A 25,428-nucleotide genomic window follows, 5' to 3' on the forward strand; every position below is an offset into this window, starting at 1 on the left:
TTTTACCTCTATATCTGGGACGTAGGACATCCCGGATAAAAATTTAAAATGTCCCCCCAGAAGTAGAGGTAGGCTGGATTGTAGCCACACTTCTATACAAGAGGGAGGACAAGATACAATTGATTGAAATTGCAAGAGACGGGCCTACAGTTCCAGTCTGTTATATATTTTGAGTATTGTTATCACTAGTGATATCAAGATATAACTTTGTATTTTGTATTTTATGCATAAATGTATATATATAGATGTACATGTAATATGTACACATATATACATGCACTAGCACTATGACCCGGCAATGACGGGTCATAATGCTAGTTTTTATATAAAAGTCACACTGGGTTTGACTTGTATGCTGTTTCTGTTGTTTGTTTATATATCATCATAATCATTTAATGTCCGTTCTCCTTGCTGGCATGGGTTATATATCATCATAATTGTCATCATCATCACCATGTGTTAGGCGGTTTGACAGAGAGCTGCACTACACCTCAGTCTGTTTTAGCTTGGTTTCTATGGCAGGATGTCCTTCCTAACACCAATCACTCTACAGAGTGTACTGGAGGTCCTTTACATTTCACCAGCACAGGTACGTTTTACACGTCACCAGACAGGTGCCTTGTGTGTGTCACCAACATGGGTGCCTTTCATGTGTCACCAGCACTAGCCACAACCACAATTTCACTTAACGTAAAGTATCTTCTCAAGCAGAGCAGATCACCACAAGTCTGTCACTTGTCATTGTCTCAATTAGACTCAATATCCAAAGATCACATTTCATCACCTCATCTCACGTCTTCCTGGGTCTACCTCTTCCACAGGTTCCCCACCACAATTAGAGATCATTTCTTCTTTATGCAGCTATCCTTGTCCATACACATCACATGACCATACCAACGCAGTCTTCTCTCTTGCACACTACATCTGATACCCAATTTTTCTCTTAAGACACACTCTGTTCTATGTTGACAGAGCACATCCAGTGGTGCATTTTAGCTTCATTTCTTTCAAGCCATCACTTGTCCTCTGCAGCCAAAACCCACATTTCACTGCTATGTAGCATGGCTGTTTACTCACAAGTATCATATGATCTGCCTTTCACTTTGAGGGTGAAGCCCTTTGTGACCAACAAAGGTAGAAACTCTCAGAACTTTGGGCATGGTATTTCGTGTGCTAATTTAAAGGAGCAGAAACTAATAGAAGAAAGGAATCAGAAAAGAATGTATGTGTGATATAGAGGGCAACATCATCATAATTGTCATGAGTTTGACATCCATCTTTTTCATGCTTGCTTGGGTTAGACAATTCATTGTGGCAGATTTTCAATGCTTGGACAGCCTTCCTATCACCTTTTCTACTATAGACACAAGGCCTGAAATTTGGCAAGAGGGGCCCAGTCAATTAGATTGACCCCCAGTACGAAACTGGTACTTTATTTATCAACCCTGAAAGGATGAAAGGCAAAGTGAACCTTGGTGGAATTTGAACTCAGAACATAAAGACAGACAAAATACCTGAGATTATCACATAATCTGCCTTTCCGTCTGAGGGAGAAGCCCTTTGGGCATAGTATTTCGTATGCTAGTTTAAGGGAGTAAAAACTAGTAGAAGAAAGGAATCAGAAAACAATGTTGGAGGCAACATCATCTAATTTTGACATCCATCTTTTCCTGCTAGCTTAGGTCAGACAATTCATTGTGGCAGATTTTCAATGCTTGGCTAGCCTTCCTATCACCAACTTTCACCTGTTTCCAGAAAAGTTAATATTTTATCTTGGTCAGATATTTTCACTGCAAACTGGAACTGAATAACACCACTTGCAAGGCAGTCACACTCATTTACAACTATGGTGCAATGCCAAAACAAAGAGATACATACGTAATAGTTGACTCGGTAGAATTTGAACTCAGAACATAAAGATGGACAAAATGTTGCAGAGCATTTTGCCTGGCATGCTAACAATTCTTCCAGCTTGCTGTCCTAGCTTAAATACTCAATATTGTCTAAAAAAATATTCAGTTGTTGGCTAAGCAGTTGAATTTGAAACATAGAATTCTGCATAAATTTGTTATTTCAAATTGTTATTTATAATAGAGAGAGATTTTCATATTTTACCATTTAAGATATCACATGCATTTGAATAATAACTCACAATAAAAATAACACCAAGGTATTCCAGGTGTGACAATTTAATCAATATACAGGTTTCATACAATGCACCATTCACTCTGTCTTTTACATACGTGCATGTATATATATATACATACATATATATATGTGTATCTGCACAGGAGCCAGTCCAGCAGCACTAGCAACAACCTCGCTTGAATGTTTTTTTCACATGCCACCAGCACAAGTGCCAGTAAGGTGACGCAAGTAACGATCACACTCGAATAGTGTTTCTTTACAAGCCATTGGCACGGAGGCCAGCTTGTTGCTCTGGCAACAATCAGGCTTGTATGGTACTCTTAGCGCTCCACTAGCACAGATACCAGTCATCAAATTTGATTTCGAGGAAATCGAAATCATATTCGATGACTGGCATTTATGCTAGTGGAACACTAAGAGTACCATACAAGCATGATATATATATATATTAGAAGGTTTGGAGATGATGTACAGGCATTTTATATTAGAAGAAATGAGGTACTCAGAAATTCGGATGGTTTTATATTTACAGATATTTATTTGTATATTACATGTTTTTATACATCATATAACTTATATCATATATATATATATATATGCATGCATGCACACACTCACACATACGTACACACAAACACATATTAAGCAGAGGGAGAGAGAGAGTTCAGAAGATAGACAAGTAGAGAGGGAGCACATAATCTAAATGAATTAACAGGAAAAGAATCCAGAATCAGTTTTTGTTTTTTTTAAGTAGATATACAATTCAAGTATCTTATTTGCAGTAATTGGTGCTTTGTGGTCGCCCATACTAGCTTCACAGAAGTTTTTAGTGCAGCTATGGGCACCAGCAATACAGTGTGTGTGTGGTTATCCTAGTGAATATATCATACCATTTACTCTATTTTTCAGCATACGAGTTACATATATAGTGTATACAAGCAGAGATACCCGGCAAGATACCTTGCTTGGGATTAAGACAGCATAGTTTTTTACTATTTTACTTGTTTCAGTCATGGGACTGTGGCCATGCTGGAGCACCACCATTGGTTGAACAAATCGACCACAGGATTTATTCTTTGTAAGCCTACTATTTATTCTAACAGTGTCTTTTGCCACACTAAGTTATGGAAATGTAAACGCAGCAACATCAGTTGTCAAAAAATGGGGTACAAACACACACACACACACACACAAAATATACGCATATATACGACAGTCTTCTTTCAGTTTCCATGTACAAAATCCACTCACAAGGCTTTTGTCGGCCTGAGGCTTTAATATGTATATGTATATCCACATATATATATAACATTCCACTGGCACGAGTGCCAATCAGGCGGTACTGTTGTTGGCCACATCAGCAATTTAGATTTTGATTTCACTTGCCTCACTCGGTCTTCACAAGCAAGGTTTATTGTCCAATGAATGAGGGATATATATATAATAATAATAATATTAGGGAGTAAATCCAAACTTACAGGGGAAAATTAGATTTAAGATTAAATCCAATTTACAGTATAAATATAAATTAAATTAGAGATAAAACCACTATTAGGCAAATCAAACAGGGAAAAACATAAACCAAAACATAGAAATAAAATTAATTAATATAATATACAAAATATATAAAATATAAAAATCAAAATTTAAATTTAAAATTAGTAATTTATATTTATAAATTTTAATATATATATATATATTTGTATTTATTTATTTTTTATTAAATATATATAACTATCAAAAAGTATTAAAAAGTTTAATATAAGATAAAAAGTAAAACCACTACGATTGTTTCATGCCCATAACCTAATTCGAATAACAATAATTTAAATTTAATTAATAATTCGAATTATGGTTATAGTCAATCTTCAGGTTAATGATAATAGTTAAATAAATAATCAAATATATTTAAACAATATTTTTTTAAGAAATAAATAAAATAATAATTTTTCTTATAAAAAACTCTATTATCAAACTAGAAACTTTAATGATTATGATTATGTCATACAATCGATTATAATGTTAAATATTAATTTTTAAGGTAAGAATAGATAGAAAATGTATTTATCTATTCAGATATAATATGGCTTTAAAAAAACATAATAAACTCACAAATAATCTAATCTCAGTCATATATCTAATTACCTAAATGTTTAATAATCAAAAAAAATAATTATATAATATTTGAATAATAACTAAATTATCAATGAATATATATAAATGTATATAAATATAAGAATTAGGATCTAAACTTATCTCTATCAATAAATATATATGCACGTATAATAAAAACCTAATAAATTAATTATTCATTATTACTTATGAAATATATTAAAAATTAAAAGATTAAAGATGAAAAAGCAAATTGTAAACAAACAAACTATCTTAAAAGAACCCTATAACTAATTAACAATCCATATATCTCGTTGGCTAATTAATAACTTACAAAAACCGTATTGTTAAGAACTAAAATGAAATAATGAAATACATATCTTCAACAGCTAAATACTTATACAATGAAATTATCAATCCGTAGTTATATAGTATCCAATAAATACTACGAATATATTATATTAATTAATTTTATTTCTATGTTTTGGTTTATGTTTTTCACTGTTTGATTTGCCTAATTGTGGTTTTATCTCTAATTTAATTTACATATATATATATATATATATATATATATCACCATGTTGAATCGCTAGCTTTTGCACGCATTTTTTTCTCTCCTTGTTTCTCTCCGTGTTTCTTTTCTGTGTATCTTTCTGTTGAAGAGCGTAGGCTCGAAACGTAAAAGACTTGTTTTATTTATATTCCTGAGCGCCATACTAATACAATTGTTTGTTTGTACTCCACCTGCCTTCGTCTTTTGTTTATTTTCATAAAGCTTCCCGTTATATATATATATATATATACACACACACATATATATATATACATATATAACACATGTACATATATTTATACATATATATATATATATATATATATATATATATCCATGTATATATATATATATATATTATATATATATATATATATCCCTCATTCATTGGACATTAAACCTTGCTTGTGAAGACCGAGTGAGGTAAGTGAAATCAAAATCAAAATTGCTGACGTGGCCGACAACAGTACCACCTGATTGGCACTCATGCCAGTGGAACGTTAAAACACATCCAAACGTGGGGTGTAACTAGCCCACTTATGAGTACCCCTCAGTCATTGGACAATGAACTTTGCTTGCGAAGACCTATTAAGGCAAGTGTAAACAAATCAAAATTACTGACGTGGCCGATGACAGTACTGCCTGATTGGCACTCATGCCAGTTGAACATTAAAAGAAGCATATCCAAGCGTGATTGTTGCCAGTGCCATGGATTTGCTCCCGTGCCAGTGATATGTGAAAAGCATCATTCAAGCGTGATCGTTGCTAACGTTACCTTACTGGCACATGTGCCGGTGGCATGTGAAAAACAACTTTCGAGTGTGGTCATTGCCACTACTGCCAGAGTGGCTCCCATGCAGGTAGTAAAAACACCTTTTGAGTGTGGTTATTGCCGGAACCACCTGACTGACCCTCATGCTGGTGGCAAGCACCCACTACACTCTCGGACTGGTTGTCATTAGGAAGGGCATCCAGCTGTAGAAACTTTTACAGATCAGATTGAGCCTGATGCAGCCTTCTGGCTCATCAGTCCTCAGTCAAACCATCCAACCCATGCCAGCATGGAAAGAGGACATTAAACGATGATGATGATGATGATGATATATATATATATATATATATAAAATATATATATATGTGCTTATACATATACATATATATGTATACATACATATCCATACATAAACATGAATAGATATACATACATACATATATATATACATACATATATATGTGTGTGTGTATGTGTGTGTATATATATGTATATATGTGTATATATATGCATGTATATGTATGCATATATATATACATACCTAGCCAAAGATAAACCTCTGTACCTGGCTTTCGTTGACATGGAGAAAACCTTTGACAGGGTCCCCGAATCCCTTATCTGGTGGTCAATGAGGAAACTAGGGATAGATGAATGGTTAGTGAGAGCTGTGCGAGCCATGTACAGGGATGCTGTTAGTAAGGTGAGGGTTGGCAACGAGTACAGTGAAGAATTCCGGGTAGAGGTTGGGGTCCACCAAGGTTCAGTTCTCAGCCCCCTCCTATTTATCATAGTCCTCCAGGCAATAACGGAGGAATTCAAGACAAGATGCCCTTGGGAGCTCCTCTATGCTGATGACCTTGCTCTAATTGCTGAGTCACTATCAGAACTGGAGGAAAAGTTTCAGGTGTGGAAGAAAGGATTAGAATCGAAGGGCCTTAGAGTCAACCTAGCTAAAACCAAAGTTCTAATAAGTAGGAAGGTAGACAAATCACAAACGCCTTCAGGTAGATGGCCCTGCTCGATCTGTAGAAATGGCGTAAGTAGAAACTCTATAAGATGCACCAAGTGTAAGCTATGGACACATATGAGGTGCAGCAATGTCAAAGGAAGGCTAACTAGGAAGATAGTTTTTGTATGTAGCAGATGCTGAGGAGCAATAAACACTGAAAATACGCAGAGACCATCTTCCACCACATTCCAGGGAGAAAAACTAAAAATAGTTGATAGCTTCCGTTACCTAGGTGACCAAGTCAGTAGCGGGGGCGGGTGTGCTGAAAGTGTAACTGCTAGAGTAAGAATAGCCTGGGCAAAGTTCAGAGAGCTCTTACCTCTGCTGGTGACAAAAGGCCTCTCGCTCAGAGTAAAAGGCAGATTGTATGATGCATGTGAACGAACAGCCATGCTACATGGCAGTGAAACATGGGCCCAGACTGCTGAGGATATGCGTAAGCTCACAAGAAATGAAGCCAGTATGCTCCGATGGATGTGTAATGTCAGGGTTCATACTCGACAGAGTGTAAGTACCTTGAGAGAAAAGTTGGACCTAAGAAGCATCAGTTGTGGTGTGCAAGAGAGACGTTTGTGCTGGTATGGTCATGTGGCGAGAATGGCTGAAGATAGTTGTGTGAAAAAGTGCCACACCCTAGCCGTTGAGGGAACCTGTAGAAGAGGTAGACCCAGGAAAACCTGGGATGAGGTGGTGAAGCATGACCTCGAATTTAGGTCTCACCGAGGAAATGACTTGAGACCGAGATCTTTGGAAGTATGCTGTGCGTGAGAAGACCCGGCAGGACAAGTGAGGCCATAACCCGTGGCCTCTACCTGGGATGTAGCCAGTCCACTTATGCATTCCTTTCCTTCTTGGGACACAAAACTTTACTTGTGAAGACATGTTGAGGCAAGTGAAAATCAAAATTGTAATCGATCAACATCAATGGAATTTGTAGCTGTGATACCAGTGCCGGTGGCACGTAAGAGAACCATCCGAACGTGGCCGTAGCCAGTGTCACCCTGACTGGCCTTCGTGCCGGTGGCACGTAAAAAGCACCCACTACACTCACGGAGTGGTTGGCATTAGGAAAGGCATCCAGCTGTAGAAACACTGCCAGATCAGACTGGGCCTGGTGCAGCCTTCTGGCTTCCCAGACCCCAGTTGAACCGTCCAACCCATGCTAGCATGGAAAGCGGACGTTAAACGATGATGATGATGATATACATATATATGTATATGTATATAGATATATATATATATAATATATATATAGATATATATTATATATATATATATATATATATATATTGTATATATATTATATATATATATATATATATATATATATATATACATATATATTGTATATATATTATATATATATATATATATATATATATAGATATATATATTATATTATATATCATATATATTGTATATATATTAGATATATATAATGTATATATATATATACATATATATTGTAGATAGATATATATAGATATATATATATTAGATTATTATACTATATATTGTTATATATATATATATATATATATATATATATATATTACATATATAGTGTTATATATATATTTATATTAGATATATATATATATATATATACATATATATTGTATATATATATATATATAATATATATATAGATATATATAGATACATATATCTATATATATACATATATATATATATATACACATAGATTGTATATATATTACATATATATATATTATATACATATATATTGTAGATAATAGATATATATACAATAATATATTGTATATATATACATATATATTGTTGTATTATATACATATATATTGTATATATATATATATATATATATATATATATACATATATATTGTATATATATATATACTATATATTGTATATATACATAGATATATATTATATATACATATATTTGTATAATTATAGATTATAATATATATATATATATATATATATATATTATATATATATATTATATATATAATATATATTATATATATGTAATATATATAATATTATATATATATTGTTATATATATATATATATATATATATTGTATATATATATATATATATACATATATATTTATATATTATATATATATATATTATAATATATATTGTATATATATTGTATATATATATATATATAGATATATATATATATATATAGAACATATATATTGTATATATATTATATATATAATATATATATATATATAATATATATATATATAATAATAAATATTAGGGAATAAATCCAAATTTACAGGGAAAAAATCAGATTTAGGATTAAATCCAATTTTATAGTAAAATATTATAAAATATTATTAGAGACAAAATCACTATTTTGCAAAACAAACAAGGAAAGACTTAATCAATACATAAAATTTTAATAAATAGTCAAAAAAAACCGCCACTACAATTGTTTCTTGTCTTGATCGACAATCTTCAGGTGGACTTCCAACTAAAATATCAATATTTTAAATATAAAAATAATAATTTTAAAATAATTAAGTATGAATGAAAAAATATAAATATATAATCATATATAACCTATATATAATCTATATATAATCATATAAAACAATATATAAACTAAAATAAACCTATCAACATTAAATATAAAATATAAAAAATATAAAATATAAAATATAAAACAAAAACAAAAATAATAATAATATAATAATAAACTATATAACACCCATACACATATACCTAATTATATATAACCATATCTAACTACATACACTAAATCACACCCCTATATATATATCCCTATACATACACATAAAAACGTCTAGGCAACTATAAATAAATAAAATAGCTAAATACTTCAACACAAATACTTATTCATACTCCCACACACACACATACAACCCACATTCACGCTCTAGAAAAAAAGAAAACGGACTCACTAAAATTATGAACGGAGAAATGGAATAAATGGAATTAAAAATTATATTCACTTGGTTAAAACGAACACTACTTAAAAATTATGAATGAAACAATGCGATAAACAACAGACATCGCAAATAGACACAAATTACTACGAATTCCTTAACAAACCTATCATGATAAACCAAAACTCATAAAAACATATAATGATAAAATCTCCCATACTAAACTCTATAAACATACCTATATAGCAATCCCCCTAACCTAAACATTCACACACAAATACACACACGTAAACCACACACCCACGACATATACAAATACCCACCACTTAACCATACCTATACATACATATAAACCTCAACATATACTCCAAAAACCCACTCAACCCCACACAGACAAATAAACACAAAAATTATGAATGGATTCTTTTATAAAACTACCATGATAAGCTAAAACTCACAAAAACATAAATGATAAAACCTCCCTTTACTAAAACATAAACATATTATATAGCAATCCCTTTAACCTATACATTCACACACAAATACACACACGTAAACACACACCCATAACAAATACAAACACCCACCCCACTCACACACACCCACAAGTACATATAAGCCTCAACATATACACCAAACAAATTACTTTACCAAGGAACTTAACATATGTATAAAAAGTATAACCGCTCTGGAAACGAACATCTTTTAAAATAATGAATGGAGAAATGGAATAAATGGAATTAAAAATAATATTCACGTGGCAAAACGAACACCACTCAAAAATTATGAATGAAACAATGTAATAAAACAACCAACATCGAAAATAGACAAATTACCACGAATTCCCTTAAAAAAAACCATGATAAACCAAAACTCTTAAAAACATATAACGATAAAATCTCCTTTGCTAAACTCTATAACAAACCTATATAGCAATCCCCCTAACCTAAACATTCACACACAAAAAACACACACGTAAACCACAGACCCACGACTTATACACATACCTATACTAACTTATAAACCTCAAATACACCAAAAACCCACTCCCTCCCCACACAGACAAATTAAACACATACATCCCAAAACCTAAAAAAACAAACCCATATACACATTCACACACAAACACACACACACGCAAAACACACAACACAACAGATACATATACTCCCTCACATATACGCATATACATACTCACTAAATCGATATATACAACAATATTTACACACCCACACTCATACAGATAAATAAATATACAACTAAAAACTCACACACAATCTCATACATAAACACTCCAATAAAAACAACATTAAATACATCGTAATTAACCAGAATATCAAAAATAACAATATGACATAAGGAGAAATAAAATACATACTTACAAGTCAGTTTCAAATTATGAAGTGAAATTAAATTCTTAGCCGTTAAAAAAACCAAACCAAAATTACGTTACCATAGAAATATAACTTATGTAAAAAAAAAAAAAAAAGAATACGCGCCATGGAAAGTAAACGTCATTTAAAATTATGAATGGAGAAATAGAATAAATGGAACTAAAAACTATATCCACGTGGCAAACCAACACTACTTAAACAAAATTTATTATGAATGGATTCTTTAATAAAACTACCATAATAAATTATTATATACAATTATGAGCTTTAGCTCATCTTAGCAGCTCTAACAAACAATAAAGAATCCATTCATATAAATTTTGTTTAAGTAGTGTTGGTTGCCACGTGGATATAGTTTTTAGTTCCATTTATTCTATTTCTCCATTCATAATTTTAAATGACGTTTACTTTCCATGGCGCGTATTCTTTTTTTTTTTTTTTACATAAGTTATATTTCTATGGTAACGTAATTTTGGTTTGGTTTTTTTAACGGCTAAGATTTAATTTCACTTCATAATTTGAAACTGACTTGTAAGTATGTATTTTATTTCTCTTATGTCATATTGTTATTTTTGATATTCTGGTTAATTACGATGTATTTAATGTTGTTTTTATTGGAGTGTTTATGTATATGAGATTGTGTGTGAGTTTTTAGTTGTATAATTTATTTATCTGTATGAGTGTGGTGTGTAAATATTGTTGTATATATCGAGTTTAGTGAGTATGTATATGCGTATATGTGAGGGAGTATATGTATCTGTTGTGTGTGTGTGTTTTGCGTGTGTGTGTGTTTGTGTGTGAATGTGTATATGGGTTTGTTTTTTAGGTTTTGGGATGTATGTGTTAATTTGTCTGTGTGGGGAGGGAGTGGGTTTTTGGTGTATATTGAGGTTTATAAGTTAGTATAGGTATGTGTATAAGTCGTGGGTCTGTGGTTTACGTGTGTGTTTTTTGTGTGTGAATGTTTAGGTTAGGGGGATTGCTATATAGGTTTGTTATAGAGTTTAGCAAAGGGAGATTTTATCGTTATATGTTTTTAAGAGTTTTGGTTTATCATGGTTTTTTTTAGGGAATTCGTGGTAATTTGTCTATTTTCGATGTTGGTTGTTTTATTACATTGTTTCATTCATAATTTTTGAGTGGTGTTCGTTTTGCCACGTGAATATTATTTTTAATTCCATTTATTCCATTTCTCCATTCATTATTTTAAAAGATGTTCGTTTCCAGAGCGGTTATACTTTTTATACATATGTTAAGTTCCTTGGTAAAGTAATTTTGTTTGGTGTATGTTGAGGCTTATATGTACTTGTGGGTGTGTGTGAGTGGGGTGGGTGTTTGTATTTGTTATGGGTGTGGTTTACGTGGTGTGTATTTGTGTGTGAATGTATAGGTTAAAGGGATTGCTATATAAGTATGTTATAGTGTTTAGTAAAGGGAGGTTTTATCATTTATGTTTGTGAGTTTTAGCTTATCATGGTAGTTTTATAAAAGAATCCATTCATAATTTTTGTGTTTATTTGTCTGTGTGGGGTTGAGTGGGTTTTTGGAGTATATGTTGAGGTTTATATGTATGTATAGGTATGTGTAAGTGGTGTGGGTTTGTATATGTGTGGTGGTGTGTGTTTACGTGTGTGTATTTGTGTGTGAATGTTTAGGTTAGGGGGATTGCTATATAGGTATGTTATAGAGTTTAGTAATGGGAGATTTTATCATTATATGTTTTTATGAGTTTTGGTTTATCATGATAGGTTTGTTAAGGAATTCGTAGTAATTTGTGTCTATTTGCGATGTCGTTGTTGTTTTATCGCATTGTTTCATTCATAATTTTTAAGTAGTGTTCGTTTTACCAAGTGAATATAATTTTTTAATTCCATTTATTCCATTTCTCCGTTCATAATTTTAAGTGATGTCCGTTTTCTAGAGCGTGAATGTGGGTTGTATGTGTGTGTGTGTGGGAGTATGAATAAGTATTGTGTTGAAGTATTTAGCTATTTTATTTATTTATAGTTGCCTAGACGTTTTTATGTGTATGTATAGGGATAATATATAGGGGTGTGATTTAGTGTATGTAGTTAGATATGGTTATATATAATTAGGTATATGTGTATGGGTGTATATATAGGTATTATTATATATTATTATTTTTTGTTTTGTTTTATATTTTATATTTTATATTTATATTTTATATTTAATTGTTGATAGGTTTATTTTAGTTATATATTGTTTATATATTGATTATATATGGATTATATATAGGTTATATATGGATTATATATTATATTTTTTCATTCATACTTTATTATTTTAAAATTATTATTTTTATATTTTAAAATATTGATATTTTAGATTGGAAGTCCACCTGAAGATTGTCGATCAAGACAAGAAACAATTGTAGTGGCGGTTTTTTTGACTATTTATTAAAATTTTATGTATGATTAAGTCTTTCCTTGTTTGTTTGCAAAATAGTGGTTTTGTCTCTAATAATATTTTATATATATATATATATATATATATATAATATATATATATATATATATATATATATATACACATGCATATATATATATTATATATATATATACACTTGCGTCAGAAATTAATTAGCACTTCTCAAATTTCTACATTAAATAGGTTAAATCAATTAACCTATGAGCTGTTCAAAACGTCTTACGCGATGAGAAAACTTAGTATGGTGTGATTTCGGTCCTTGCGAGGCGCTACCTATATCTATTAAACAAAGGAAGTTTGTCTGCATCCGCACTCCAAGTTGTTGTTGCACTGCTATGTCAAATCATAAGGCTGTAGACTCTCAAACTGCTCTGCAAACAAAGTTACGTCATCGTTCTGCGCAACAGTAAACTCGCAACAAAGCAATAGTTCGAGATATGGCCACTAGGTGACAGCACATACCTTGAGTGAAGAGCAAATCAAGGGTTGCTAATTAATTTCTGACGGTAGTGTACATGCATATATATATATATATATATATATATACACATGCATATATATATATATATATATATATATATATATATACACATGCATATATTATATATATTATATATATATTTATATATATATAATATATATATATATATATATATATTATATAATATATATATATATATTACACATGCATATATATATATATATATATATATTTATATATATATATATATATATATATATATATATATATTTATATATATATATATATATATATATATACATACAAGAATAAATATATACATATACATATACTATAGATATAGATATATATACATATACAAATACAAGGTGAATATATAAATACAAGGTGAAAGTATTATCTCCCATTACAATAGAGATGGTATTGTTTCACTTTTGACACTTAATACTGAAATAGTGTAAGAGATAAGAGATTGCACCAGGCTCCCGTTAGGCAAAAAGTTGAAAACTTTTTTGGTCCATGTCACCACATGGAACCTAAGTAAATTTAAATTTAAATATCATTAAGATCTCTAACTATTTCTATGATATTTAAATAACATTTATATACTACATATATACTAAAACAAGAAATTAGTATATTTTTCCTGAGTTACAACTAAGTATAAAAATCAACCACCACTATTATATCACATTACAATAGCGATGTTATTGTTTCACTTGTGACTCATAATATTGAAATAGTGTAAGAGATTGCTTCAGGCTTGCATTACAAAAGAAATTGAAAATCTTTTTGGCCCATGACAATGCATGGAACCTAAGTAAGGCATCTCTAAAATTTGAATGAAATCGGTTGGTTAGTTCTTGAGTTTTAATGATGCACACACACATACACACACAGATAGGCAGACAGACAGACACACTTTCTCAGTTTTATATATATATATAGATATATATGAAACTGAGAATTGTGTGTCTGTGTGTCAGTCTGTATGTGTGCATCACTAAAATTCTAGAACTACCCAACTGATTTCATCAAATTTTACACATGTCATACTTAGGGTCCATGCATTGTCATGGGCCAAAAGGATTTTCAATTTCTTTTGTAATGCGAGTCTGAAGCAATCTCTTACACTGTTTCAATATTATGAGTCAAAAGTGAAACAATAACATCGCTATTGTAATGTGATATAATAGTGTCACTATTATATGGTTTCAATTTCAATTACATTCACTATGTATATATATTACTTTCATTTCTATTAGTTTCACTATATTGATATATATATGTGTATGTATGTATGCATTTATATCTTTGTATATATATATATGTATGTGTATATATATATATATGTGTGTATATATATATGTATATATATATATATATATATATATGTGGAGGCGCAATGGCCCAGTGGTTAGGGCAGCGGACTCGCGGTCATAGGATCGCGGTTTCGATTCCCAGACCAGGCGTTGTGAGTGTTTATTGAGTGAAAACACCTAAAACTCCATGACGCTCCGGCAGGGATGGTGGTGATCCCTGCTGTACTCTTTCACCACAACTTTCTCTCACTCTTACTTCCTATTTCTGTTGTACCTGTATTTCAAAGGGCCGACCTTGTCACTCTTTGTGTCACGCTGAATATCCCCAAGAACTACGTTAAGGGTACACATGTCTGTGGAGTGCTCAGCCACTTACACGTTAATTTCACGAGCAGGCTGTTCCGTTGATCGGATCAACGGGAACCCTCATCGTCGTTACCGATGGAATTATATGTGTATATATGTATGTATGTATGTGTACATATATATATACACTGATATGTATGTATGTATATATATATATTTATATATTATAGCCACAGGCCGACCAAAGCCTTGTGAGTGGATTTCATACACGGAAACTGAAAGATGACTGTCATGTATATGTGTATACTTGTGTGTGTGTGTATGTGTCCGTGTTTGTACCACCACCATTGCTTGACAGCCAATGTTGCTGTGTTTATGTTCTCATAAGTTAGCGGTTCGGCAAAAGACACTGAAAAAATAAGTACTACACTTCCAAAGAACAAATCCTGGGGTCCATTTGTTCGACCAAAGCCGGTGCTCCAGCATGTCTGCAGTCACATGACTGAAATAAGTAAAACAATAAAAAAAATCTATGTCATTTTAATCCCAAGGAAGGCCGGGTATCTCTGCTTGTACATATATATATATATATATATATATATATATATATGTACATATACAAACATATATAAATACATAATGAAGCTAATATAAATGAAACATATATATATATATCACCGTGACCGACCAGGCTATCAGATGTTGTTACACATCACTGGTCACAATGCGTTTCGCATTGTTTTAGGCAAGTGTCTTCAAATGACGCCACCCCGCTGGCTAAGCAAGCAGGCCAACAGAAGAAAGAATGAGAGTAAGTTGTGGCGAAAGAGTACAGCAGGGATTGCCACCACCCCTACCGGAGCCTCATGGAGCTTTAGGTGTTTTCGCTCAATAAACACTCACAACGCTCGGTCTGGGAATCGAAACCGCGATCCTACAACCATGAGTCCGCTGCCCTAACCACTAGGCCATTGTGCCTCCACACATACATATATATATATAAGGTAAGCTACTTACCACACAGCCACTCCTGTGCCTATATATATAAATATATATATATATATATAATAATAAATATTAGGGAATAAATCCAAATTTACAGGGAAAAATCAGATTTAGGATTGAATCCAATTTTATAGAAAAATATAATATAATATTAATTAGAGACAAAACCACTATTATGCAAATCAAACAAAGAAAGACTTAATCCAATACATAAAAAATTTTATATAAATTAAATATAATTAAGATATCCACTACGATCGTTTCTTGTCACTTCTATTGACATTCATCAGGTGGTTTCAAGACCTTCTTTGCCATTTTTAAACTATGAGTTTAAACTATGACTCATAGTTTTAAAATGGCAAAGAAGGTCTTGAAACCACCTGATGAATGTCAATAGAAGTGACAAGAAACGATCGTAGTGGATATCTTAATTATATTTAATTTATATAAAAATTTTTATGTATTGGATTAAGTCTTTCTTTGTTTGATTTGCATAATAGTGGTTTTGTCTCTAATTAATATTATATATATATATATATATATAGGTGCAGGAGTGGCTGTGTGGTAAGTAGCTTGCTAACCAACCACATGGTTCCGGGTTCAGTCCCACTGCGTAGCATCTTGGGCAAGTGTCTTCTGCTATAGCCCCGGGCCGACCAATGCCTTGTGAGTGGATTTGGTAGACGGATGCCAGGCAAGGCTGGCAACGGACACGAAAGGGTGGTGCTTTTACGTGCTACCGGCACGGGGGCCAGGTGAGGCTGGCAACGGACACGAGCGGATGGTGCTTACGTGCCAACGGCACGGGGGCCAGACGAGGCTGGCAATGGACACGAACGGATGGTGCTTTTACATGCTACCGGCACGGGGGCCAGGCGATGCTGGCAACGGACACGAGCGGATGGTGCTTTTACGTGCTACCGGCACGGGGGCCAGGCGAGGCTGGCAACGGACACGAGCGGATGGTGCTTTTATGTGCCAACGGCATGGGGGCCAGGCGGGGCTGGCAACGGACACGAGCGGATGGTGCTTTTACATGCTACTGGCACGGGGGCCAGGCGAGGCTGGCAACGGACACGAGTGGATGGTGCTTTTACATGCCAATGGCACGGGGGCCAGGCGAGGCTGGCAACGGACACGAGTGGATGGTGCTTTTACATGCCAATGGCATGGGGGCCAGGCAAGGCTGGCAACGGACATCAGTGGATGGTGCTTTTACATGCCAACGGGACGGTGGCCAGGCGAGGCTGGCAACGGACAAACGATCGGATGGTTCGCTTAACCACAGCTGCAATTTCCACTGATGTTGATTTGGTTTGATTTTGACTGTTCTCACTGGTCTACATCCCAGGTAGAGGCCACGGGTTATGACCTCACTTGTCCTGCCGGGTCTTCTCACGCACAGCATACTTCCATAGGTCTCGGTCTCTAGTCATTTCTTTGGTGAGACCTAAAGTTCGAAGGTCGTGCTTCACCACCTCGTCCCAGGTTTCCTGGGTCTACCTCTTCCACAGGTTCCCCCAACTGCTAGGGTGTAGCACTTTTTCACACAACTATCTTCAGCCATTCTCGTCACATGCCCATACCAGCGCAGACGTCTCTCTTGCACACCACAACTGATGCTTCTTAGGTTCAACTTTTCTCTCAAGGTACTTACACTCTGTCGATTATGAACACTGACATTACACATCCATCGGAGCATACTGGGTTCATTTCTTGCGAGCTTACGCATATCCTCAGCAGTCTGGGCCCATGTTTCACTACCATGTAGCATGGCTGTACGTACACATGCATCATACAGTCTGCCTTTTACTCTGAACGAGAGGCCTTTTGTCACCAGCAGAGGTAAGAGCTCTCTGAACTTTGCCCAGGCTATCCTTACTCTAGCTGTTACACTTTCAGCACATCCACCCCCACTACTGACTTGGTCACCAAGATAACGGAAGCTATCAACTACTTCTAGTTTTAGAGAGAGAGAGAGAGAGAGAGAGAGAGAGAGAGATAGTGAAAGTAATTGAAAACCAATTAATAGTGAAAGTATTATATCACATTACAACAGAGATGTTATTGTTTCACTTTTGACAATAAGAGATAAGAGATTGCACTGGGCTCATGACACTCCATGGACCCTAAGTAAAATTTGAATGAAATCTGTTGGGTAGTTCTCCAGTTTTAGTGATGCGCACATACAGACTGACAGACAGACACACACACTCACACATTCTCAGTTCTATATATATAGATTTGTAGTGTTAACAGTCAAACATATTTGGCTGCATTTTATGTGGAATTTTGGGCTGTAAACTTTGATTTGAAAAATTTGACTTGATTACTGGAAAATGTAGATCTTGACAACTTGCTGTTTTCTGGTTAACTGTTGGATGACATAGACTAGGGGAGTACATTCTAAGAGAACATGAAGCTGCAGCAGTCACTTTGTGGGGGCAGTGTCTGATAGATTCTCTATAAGTATCACAAAGTAGAAGTAATATATTTTTCCAAGCGGCCGTAGACATTGTAAAATTGACAACTAAGTTCATTAGCTTTCAGTAAGTACTAAGTTCAACTCTACAGATTGACTTTAATGCTTATCCATATTTGGAACATTACAGTAGACATTCATGCTTATCCATATTTGTATCGTTATATCTGTTTCTAATCTCAATTAAAGGATTAAAATTGATTAAGTGTTCTTAGAACAAGATAATGAAATAAACAAACAAAACAAAACCAAAACATTTAGTCTCACTTTTCTTTTTCTGAAAATTTCTTCTTTTGTCTTTTCATTGCAGAAGAAACAGCGTCCTTCATCTAATAAATTTATATCTACCTGTGTGGAGTCTGGTGCCGATAACAAGCTATCACTGGATAACATCAACAGCTGTGCTGTTGTGACTAATTCCTGTTTACCTCAGGTGACTCAATGAATTTCCATTATTGGTTTGCTTTTATTATCCACATGATGTTGATTTTTCGGTTGTTGTTGTTGTTGTTGTTTAGTTCTAATCATATAAATGATGTAAACCTACATTCACTGGTGTTCCAGCCTAAACCATCTTTTTTTCTTTCCAGCCGTAGTATTTTTAGGACTATGTTATCTAATGTATACTTTCATTTTTAAGACCCTTCATCATTTCAAGAAATGTAGTTTCTATTTCTCACCAATCAAGCAACCATGTACAACAATTCTGCCAGTTTACTATGTTAATTATGTGAATTATATACGGTTTCCTTGTTGTAGGAGTGCTGTATAATTCATGTGTGTTTTATTAGCTTGTAGTTCTGTGTTCAGCTCTTCATGTGGTTGTAGCTTATAAAAGCAACTTGATCAAGTGAATATGGTATTGAGACACCACCTTATAGATGGACTACCAACATAGATCTTGTTCAAATCTACTCTATGGGTCTCTTTGTGTATTTGTGTAATTCACTCATTCACATTACTTTGATTTACTTAGTTGTCAGAAATAGATACTAAATCAGTTACAAGTGTTATCCAAGAGAGACTGATATTCTATCCAGGAGTATTTTAATCTTTTATCTGCTTAATGTGATGAAACTAGAGCTAAGGCATCAGTCCATAAAAGCCAACTGGTAAATTTACATTTGCATTACATGAATAATATAGGGTCTTCTAGGTTGACATGCTTTACATAAACTACATAGAATCCTTATCCCACTAATCAAATGGTTTGTTTGTTTGTTCTCATTTTGTTATAAATTAGTTTGATGAAGTGGGAAAGTTCCTGTGGATTTTTGCTAGCACTTCTTGGGTGGTAAGAATAGGAGTAACTAAGATGGCATGAATTAAGTTAAATTTGAATCTAGCAGTTAGGTTGGGAGAAAAAACTTGAGTGACAGATATCTAAAAAGATGGTGCCAAGCTGGAGTAAGATGGATTGGTAAAAAGAGGAGGAGATGTGAATTCATTTCATTGCTTTACATCCTGGTTGGTCCTGGTTAAACATACTTATGATCAAAAGCATTCTAATCATGACCATCTTGCCTGTATTTTCAGAAACATTGTGTCTTGGATTCTACATTATTCAATGTGACTATTAAAGTGATATGATGGAGATTTTGCTATCAGTTTGAGTGATCACATAGAGCTGGCAACCTTTTTTGAGAAGCAGGCCTCATGAAACATGGTTCATATTAAGGTGGGCCACACTACTAAAACAATTCATGGTAATTTTACATTAGATATACCATTCAGAGAGTCCTGTAGGCCACAGTTTGTCCATGACTGGCACAGAGGTTTTCTCATTGGTTTGAGGATTCATTAAATTAATATGTAGGAGTAGTGTGAATAGAGGAAATGCAGGGCAGACATATGTTGTTGATGGATCAAAGATTGTAGAATATTGATGAGTAAAGCAAGGCAGACATATTTTGTTAACTGATTAAAGATTGTAGAATATTGATGAGTAAAAGTCTTTCTATCAAGTGACTAACTTTGTTTGTACATTGTTTAGAAAATATCTGTATGACAGAATGTGTGATGAATAATCTTTCCAGATGTAGGAGCTATACTTGAGTGTAGACTATCACTTAGACTATACAATGTCCTGTGTGTGAATTCTATCTTAGCCCTGAAGAGTTTTTTAAGGACTGGTACTTAGTCCAGAGTTTCATGGTATTGAACAGGCAAGTGAGAAATATTTCCATGGATAGGACCACAGTCTTTCACTGATAACTTTACCAGGTTCTCTGATATCTGTTCCTGACTGTTGAATGTACTGAATCATTGCATGTATGTATGTGCATTCATGCACAAATATTCATATTTACTTACAGAATTAGTACTTTTTGGTAAATATTTTTAAAAAATCAATTTTATATTTTTAATTTGTATCTGCTCTCTATAAGACACCTGTTTCTGAACCTCTGTTACACTCAAACTTCTCATCACCCGGCACAGGGCCACCTTCTCTAGTACATCACCCCCTCAAGGGATCTTTGTCTTGCAAGTTACTTAGTAACCCCATCAGTGCTGGAGCCATGTAAAAAGCATCCAGTTCTCACTATAAAGTGGTTGCTATTTGGAAGCGGTGGTGGTGGAGGATTATACATCATAAAATATTAAATAGAATATTTGTTTCACAGGGAATTTGTAGAATGTCTCCTCCTTGAAACTTGTACTGGGATGATTACAAACATCAGCTGACACTACATTACTTCCTCTTTTGAAATTTTTTAAAAAATGGCCCACTCTAGCTAGTTGGGAATAAGAGCAATTAGCTGAACTTTTGACACATGACTTGTTAATTTGATATTTTTATCTTGTATTGCTAGGTTTAGCTATGACTATGATTGCAAGAAGTTTCTTAATACTCAACTTTGGTTTGGAATCTCATTTGGTTTGGATTTGCTACTAGGTGACAAGAGTTTAAAGTGTGAGTGAAGGGAATGGGATCAGGGCAGGTTTTTGTAGAGGATCTGCATGGCTACTCACATTTAGTGGAAGAGAGGGAGAAAGAGGAAAGAGAAATGATCAATAGAAGTTGCAAAGAGATAGATAGTGGCAATGGGATGCCCAGATGGCCCCTCTAGGTACAAGGTGAATAGAAGTGGGTGGATGGGTAGGTGATTTCAAGCTCTTTATGGGGAGCAGGAAATGAAGGGATAGGAAAGCAAGCAGCAACTGTAAAAATTAGGTAGGGTTGCAGACACTAGTATAGTTAGGGGGTTGGTAGGAGCAGTCCACCCTGGGTAGCACTTTTAGGTCTGCTGTAGGCAATGTGTTTTTTGGGGTGGGGAGGGGTGGCAGATGGAAAGGCTGCTCCAGGTAGCACACACTCTAGCTATGTTCGTGGTTGCAGAGTGGATATTCAGTGAGCCATGAGTTGGGTAAGATAGCAAGATGCAGAAGAGTGAGGGACAGGGAGTGAGAATGGTAAGATAGTAATGATGGTACAGTTAAGAAGGGGAGGAAAAAAGAGAGAGAGATGACGTGGTTGGGGTAATTTGCAGGAGCCAAGAGAAGCAATGGTCATACATAGATTATGATGGGAGGTAATTTGGTTCAGTGAGGAGTGGAATGAATCTTTAACATGTGGGTGCAGAGACCAATATATATTTAGCTTTTCCAGAACTCAGTTTCGCTGAGGAGGAGGTGGAGTCTTTTCAACAACCTCATATCTCCAGACATCCCAGTCCTTTATCATCTTAGCCATGAAGCCCATAGTGATGAGGCCAGCCCTCACCACTTCATCCTATATCTTCCTGGGTCTCCAGTGCTCTAGTATGGTTTTAGTCATGATGGCTAAAACGAACTAAAGAAATAAAGAATATATTATTGTAAGTCCCTGCTGCTTGCATCATGTGAAAAGCATACAGTTCACATTGTAAAATGGTTGGCATTAGGAAAGGAGGTCCAGCTGTAAAAAAAAACAGGTCAAATCAGACAGTAGAGCTTGTTATGGGCTTCGGACTTGCCAGCTCCCTTCAAACTGCTCTGCTCATCATGATGTCCCTATATCATTTCTAAAATTAAGAAATGGTATAAGGACCTATAGTAATTATCAATGTGCTAGGTTATGGATCTATTTCCATGATGATACTCATATTTTAGTTTTAAGAGAGCTATTCTATTGGACCTCTGCCTAATCATTAAAACACTGATTTAATTATGAACATAGAAAGAAATTATACATTAATCCCTATTTTTGTAAGCAGTTGTATCCACAAAAAATTTTATTTGCAGAGAGCAAAAATTGAAGGAAGTTATATGAAATGGATGTTTGTGTGCATGTGTGCATGCTTGAGCATGTGTATGTGAGAGAGAAAGAGGGTGAGAAAGATAGATAGAGTGAGAGAGTGAAGGTATGTGTTGTGATGATTGATGTCTTTTATGGTGCACACACATACATAGAAAATGTAAGATCATCATATAAAATTTTTACAATAGTTGATTTACATGGTAGTTAGACCTGGTAGAAATAGCAGCCAAATCTCCCTCAAAACACCCTACTGATTTAATCGAACAATTCTGCCTATTATGTAGTTTGAATGAGTAACTGTGACTAAAGATTAAGATTATTAAACTCACAAAGAGGTGAAAGTTTTGGCTGGCTGTCATCCTATACTCCCCTTGTTGCTAGTGAAACGGTATATGCTAGCTGTGTGAACAACTGGTTGTTTTAATGGCAGAACAAACGGGAATTCCATTAGAAAAAGTTTTAATTTATTTTCTCGGTAAGTATGGGGGCTAGGAAAAATAATACAAACTGCATTCCAATCTATGCACCTGTCTCCACATGTGTGCCATTTTTCACGCGAATCCACCCAGCCATTTGGCTGTAAACCTCGAGACAAGAAAGAATACAATGATCGCCCATGTCCAATTTATATATATATATATATATATATATATATATATATACAACGGGCTTCTTTCAGTTTCCATCTACCAAATCCACTTACAAGGCTGTGGTTGGCCCGAGACTATAGTAGAAGACACTTACCCAAGGTGCCATGCAGTGGGACTGAACCCGGAACCATGTGGTTGGTAAGCAAACTACTTACCACACAGCCACTCCTGCGCATATATATATTATATATGTATGTTTGTATCAACATATCTATACATGTGTGTGTGTATATATATATATATGTATATATGTATATATATATATATAATATATATATATATATATATATTATATATATATATATATGTGTGTGTGTGTATAGATAGATGGATAGATAGATAGGTAGGTATGCATCTTTTGTGTGTGTGTAGATAGTTATTTATGCATGTATTCCTTTGTAGCAAGAATTGTTCATCTATCTTTGTGTCTTTCAAATTCTAAATTCTTCAACACACAGAAGCAATTGGAGCTATAGAAGTGTCAAATAAGTTGAGCTTCTGCGTTGTTGTTCGTTTTTGTGTCAAAATGTACTGGGTAAATATAAACAGTATTCTAATGAGAGAAGAGTAAAAACATGCTGCAACTTTAGTCATAGAATTTATACCAAACATTACACTCCTTAACATGATGTTATGTAAGAAAATTGTGACTAACACTACTTTGTCAACAAGCTCATCCTTATAAAAGGTCATAATGGAGGTCATGCTAATACTTTCAGTTTCAAAATGGTAAACAGGAATGTGGGACAAACAATATCATATTCTATCCTTTGGCTTCTGACAGTCGTAATTGTTATTTACTGAAAAGGCACTGTTGGATAGGGATTCAGTGCTGGTCTATTAACTCCAAATTTTCAGTTTCAACCTCTTAAATGTCATGACTAATCATCATCATCATCATCATCGTTTAACGTCAGCTTTCCATGCTAGCATGGGTTGGACGATTTTGACTGAGGGCTGGCGAACCAGACGACTGCACCAGGCTCCAATCTTGATTTGGCAGAGTTTCTACAGCTGGATGCCCTTCCTAATCTTGTTGATTTGAATTATATATTTTTAAATGATTTTCAAGATATTTTTGTGACAATTTAAGAACAAGGTTACATGTTTATTTATCTCCTTAATAAGTACAATTACTTTTTTCCATAGTTTGTTTGATTGCAATCCTATTAGTTTATGCTTAACTCGGTGTGCCTTCAGATATAAAGGGAATCACTGTCTCTGGCCTAGAGGCTCCCTCATTTGCTCAGTTGGTGGGTTAGTGAAGAGAGATGCTCTCTTGTAACTGGTATTCACATGTTCAAATACTCAACACTATTACTATCAAACTCCCTGGTATAGTGTTACATCAACACCAAGCTTCTGACATAAGAATAAGTTGATTGAAAACCAGTTGCAAGATCATATTCAGTTACTTCAAAACCAATTCAAACTAAATTAGATATCTTAGATGTATGAAAATTAAACAAAATTACATTGAAATTTTAAAAAGTATCACAAAGTTGTGTTGTTGACGTTTCATTGTTCTGAAATCAAGGAATTACACACCAATAATATATAGGCGTAGGAGTGACTGTGTGGTAAGC

The 25,428-nt window shown here is 33.9% G+C and overlaps 1 protein-coding gene across 1 annotated transcript in view; it reads left to right on the plus strand.

Moving 5' to 3' along the window:
- Nucleotides 1–25,428, plus strand: part of LOC115229675 — a 40,765-nt gene that overhangs the window by 10,592 nt on the left and 4,745 nt on the right. The window contains exon 2 of the mRNA XM_029799995.2: nucleotides 19,263–19,385. Within this exon, the coding sequence (XP_029655855.1) occupies nucleotides 19,263–19,385 (123 nt within the window). The remainder of the gene's footprint in view (nucleotides 1–19,262; nucleotides 19,386–25,428) is intronic.

Source organism: Octopus sinensis, linkage group LG2 (assembly GCF_006345805.1).
Source record: "Octopus sinensis linkage group LG2, ASM634580v1, whole genome shotgun sequence".
Lineage (NCBI taxonomy): Eukaryota > Metazoa > Mollusca > Cephalopoda > Octopoda > Octopodidae > Octopus > Octopus sinensis.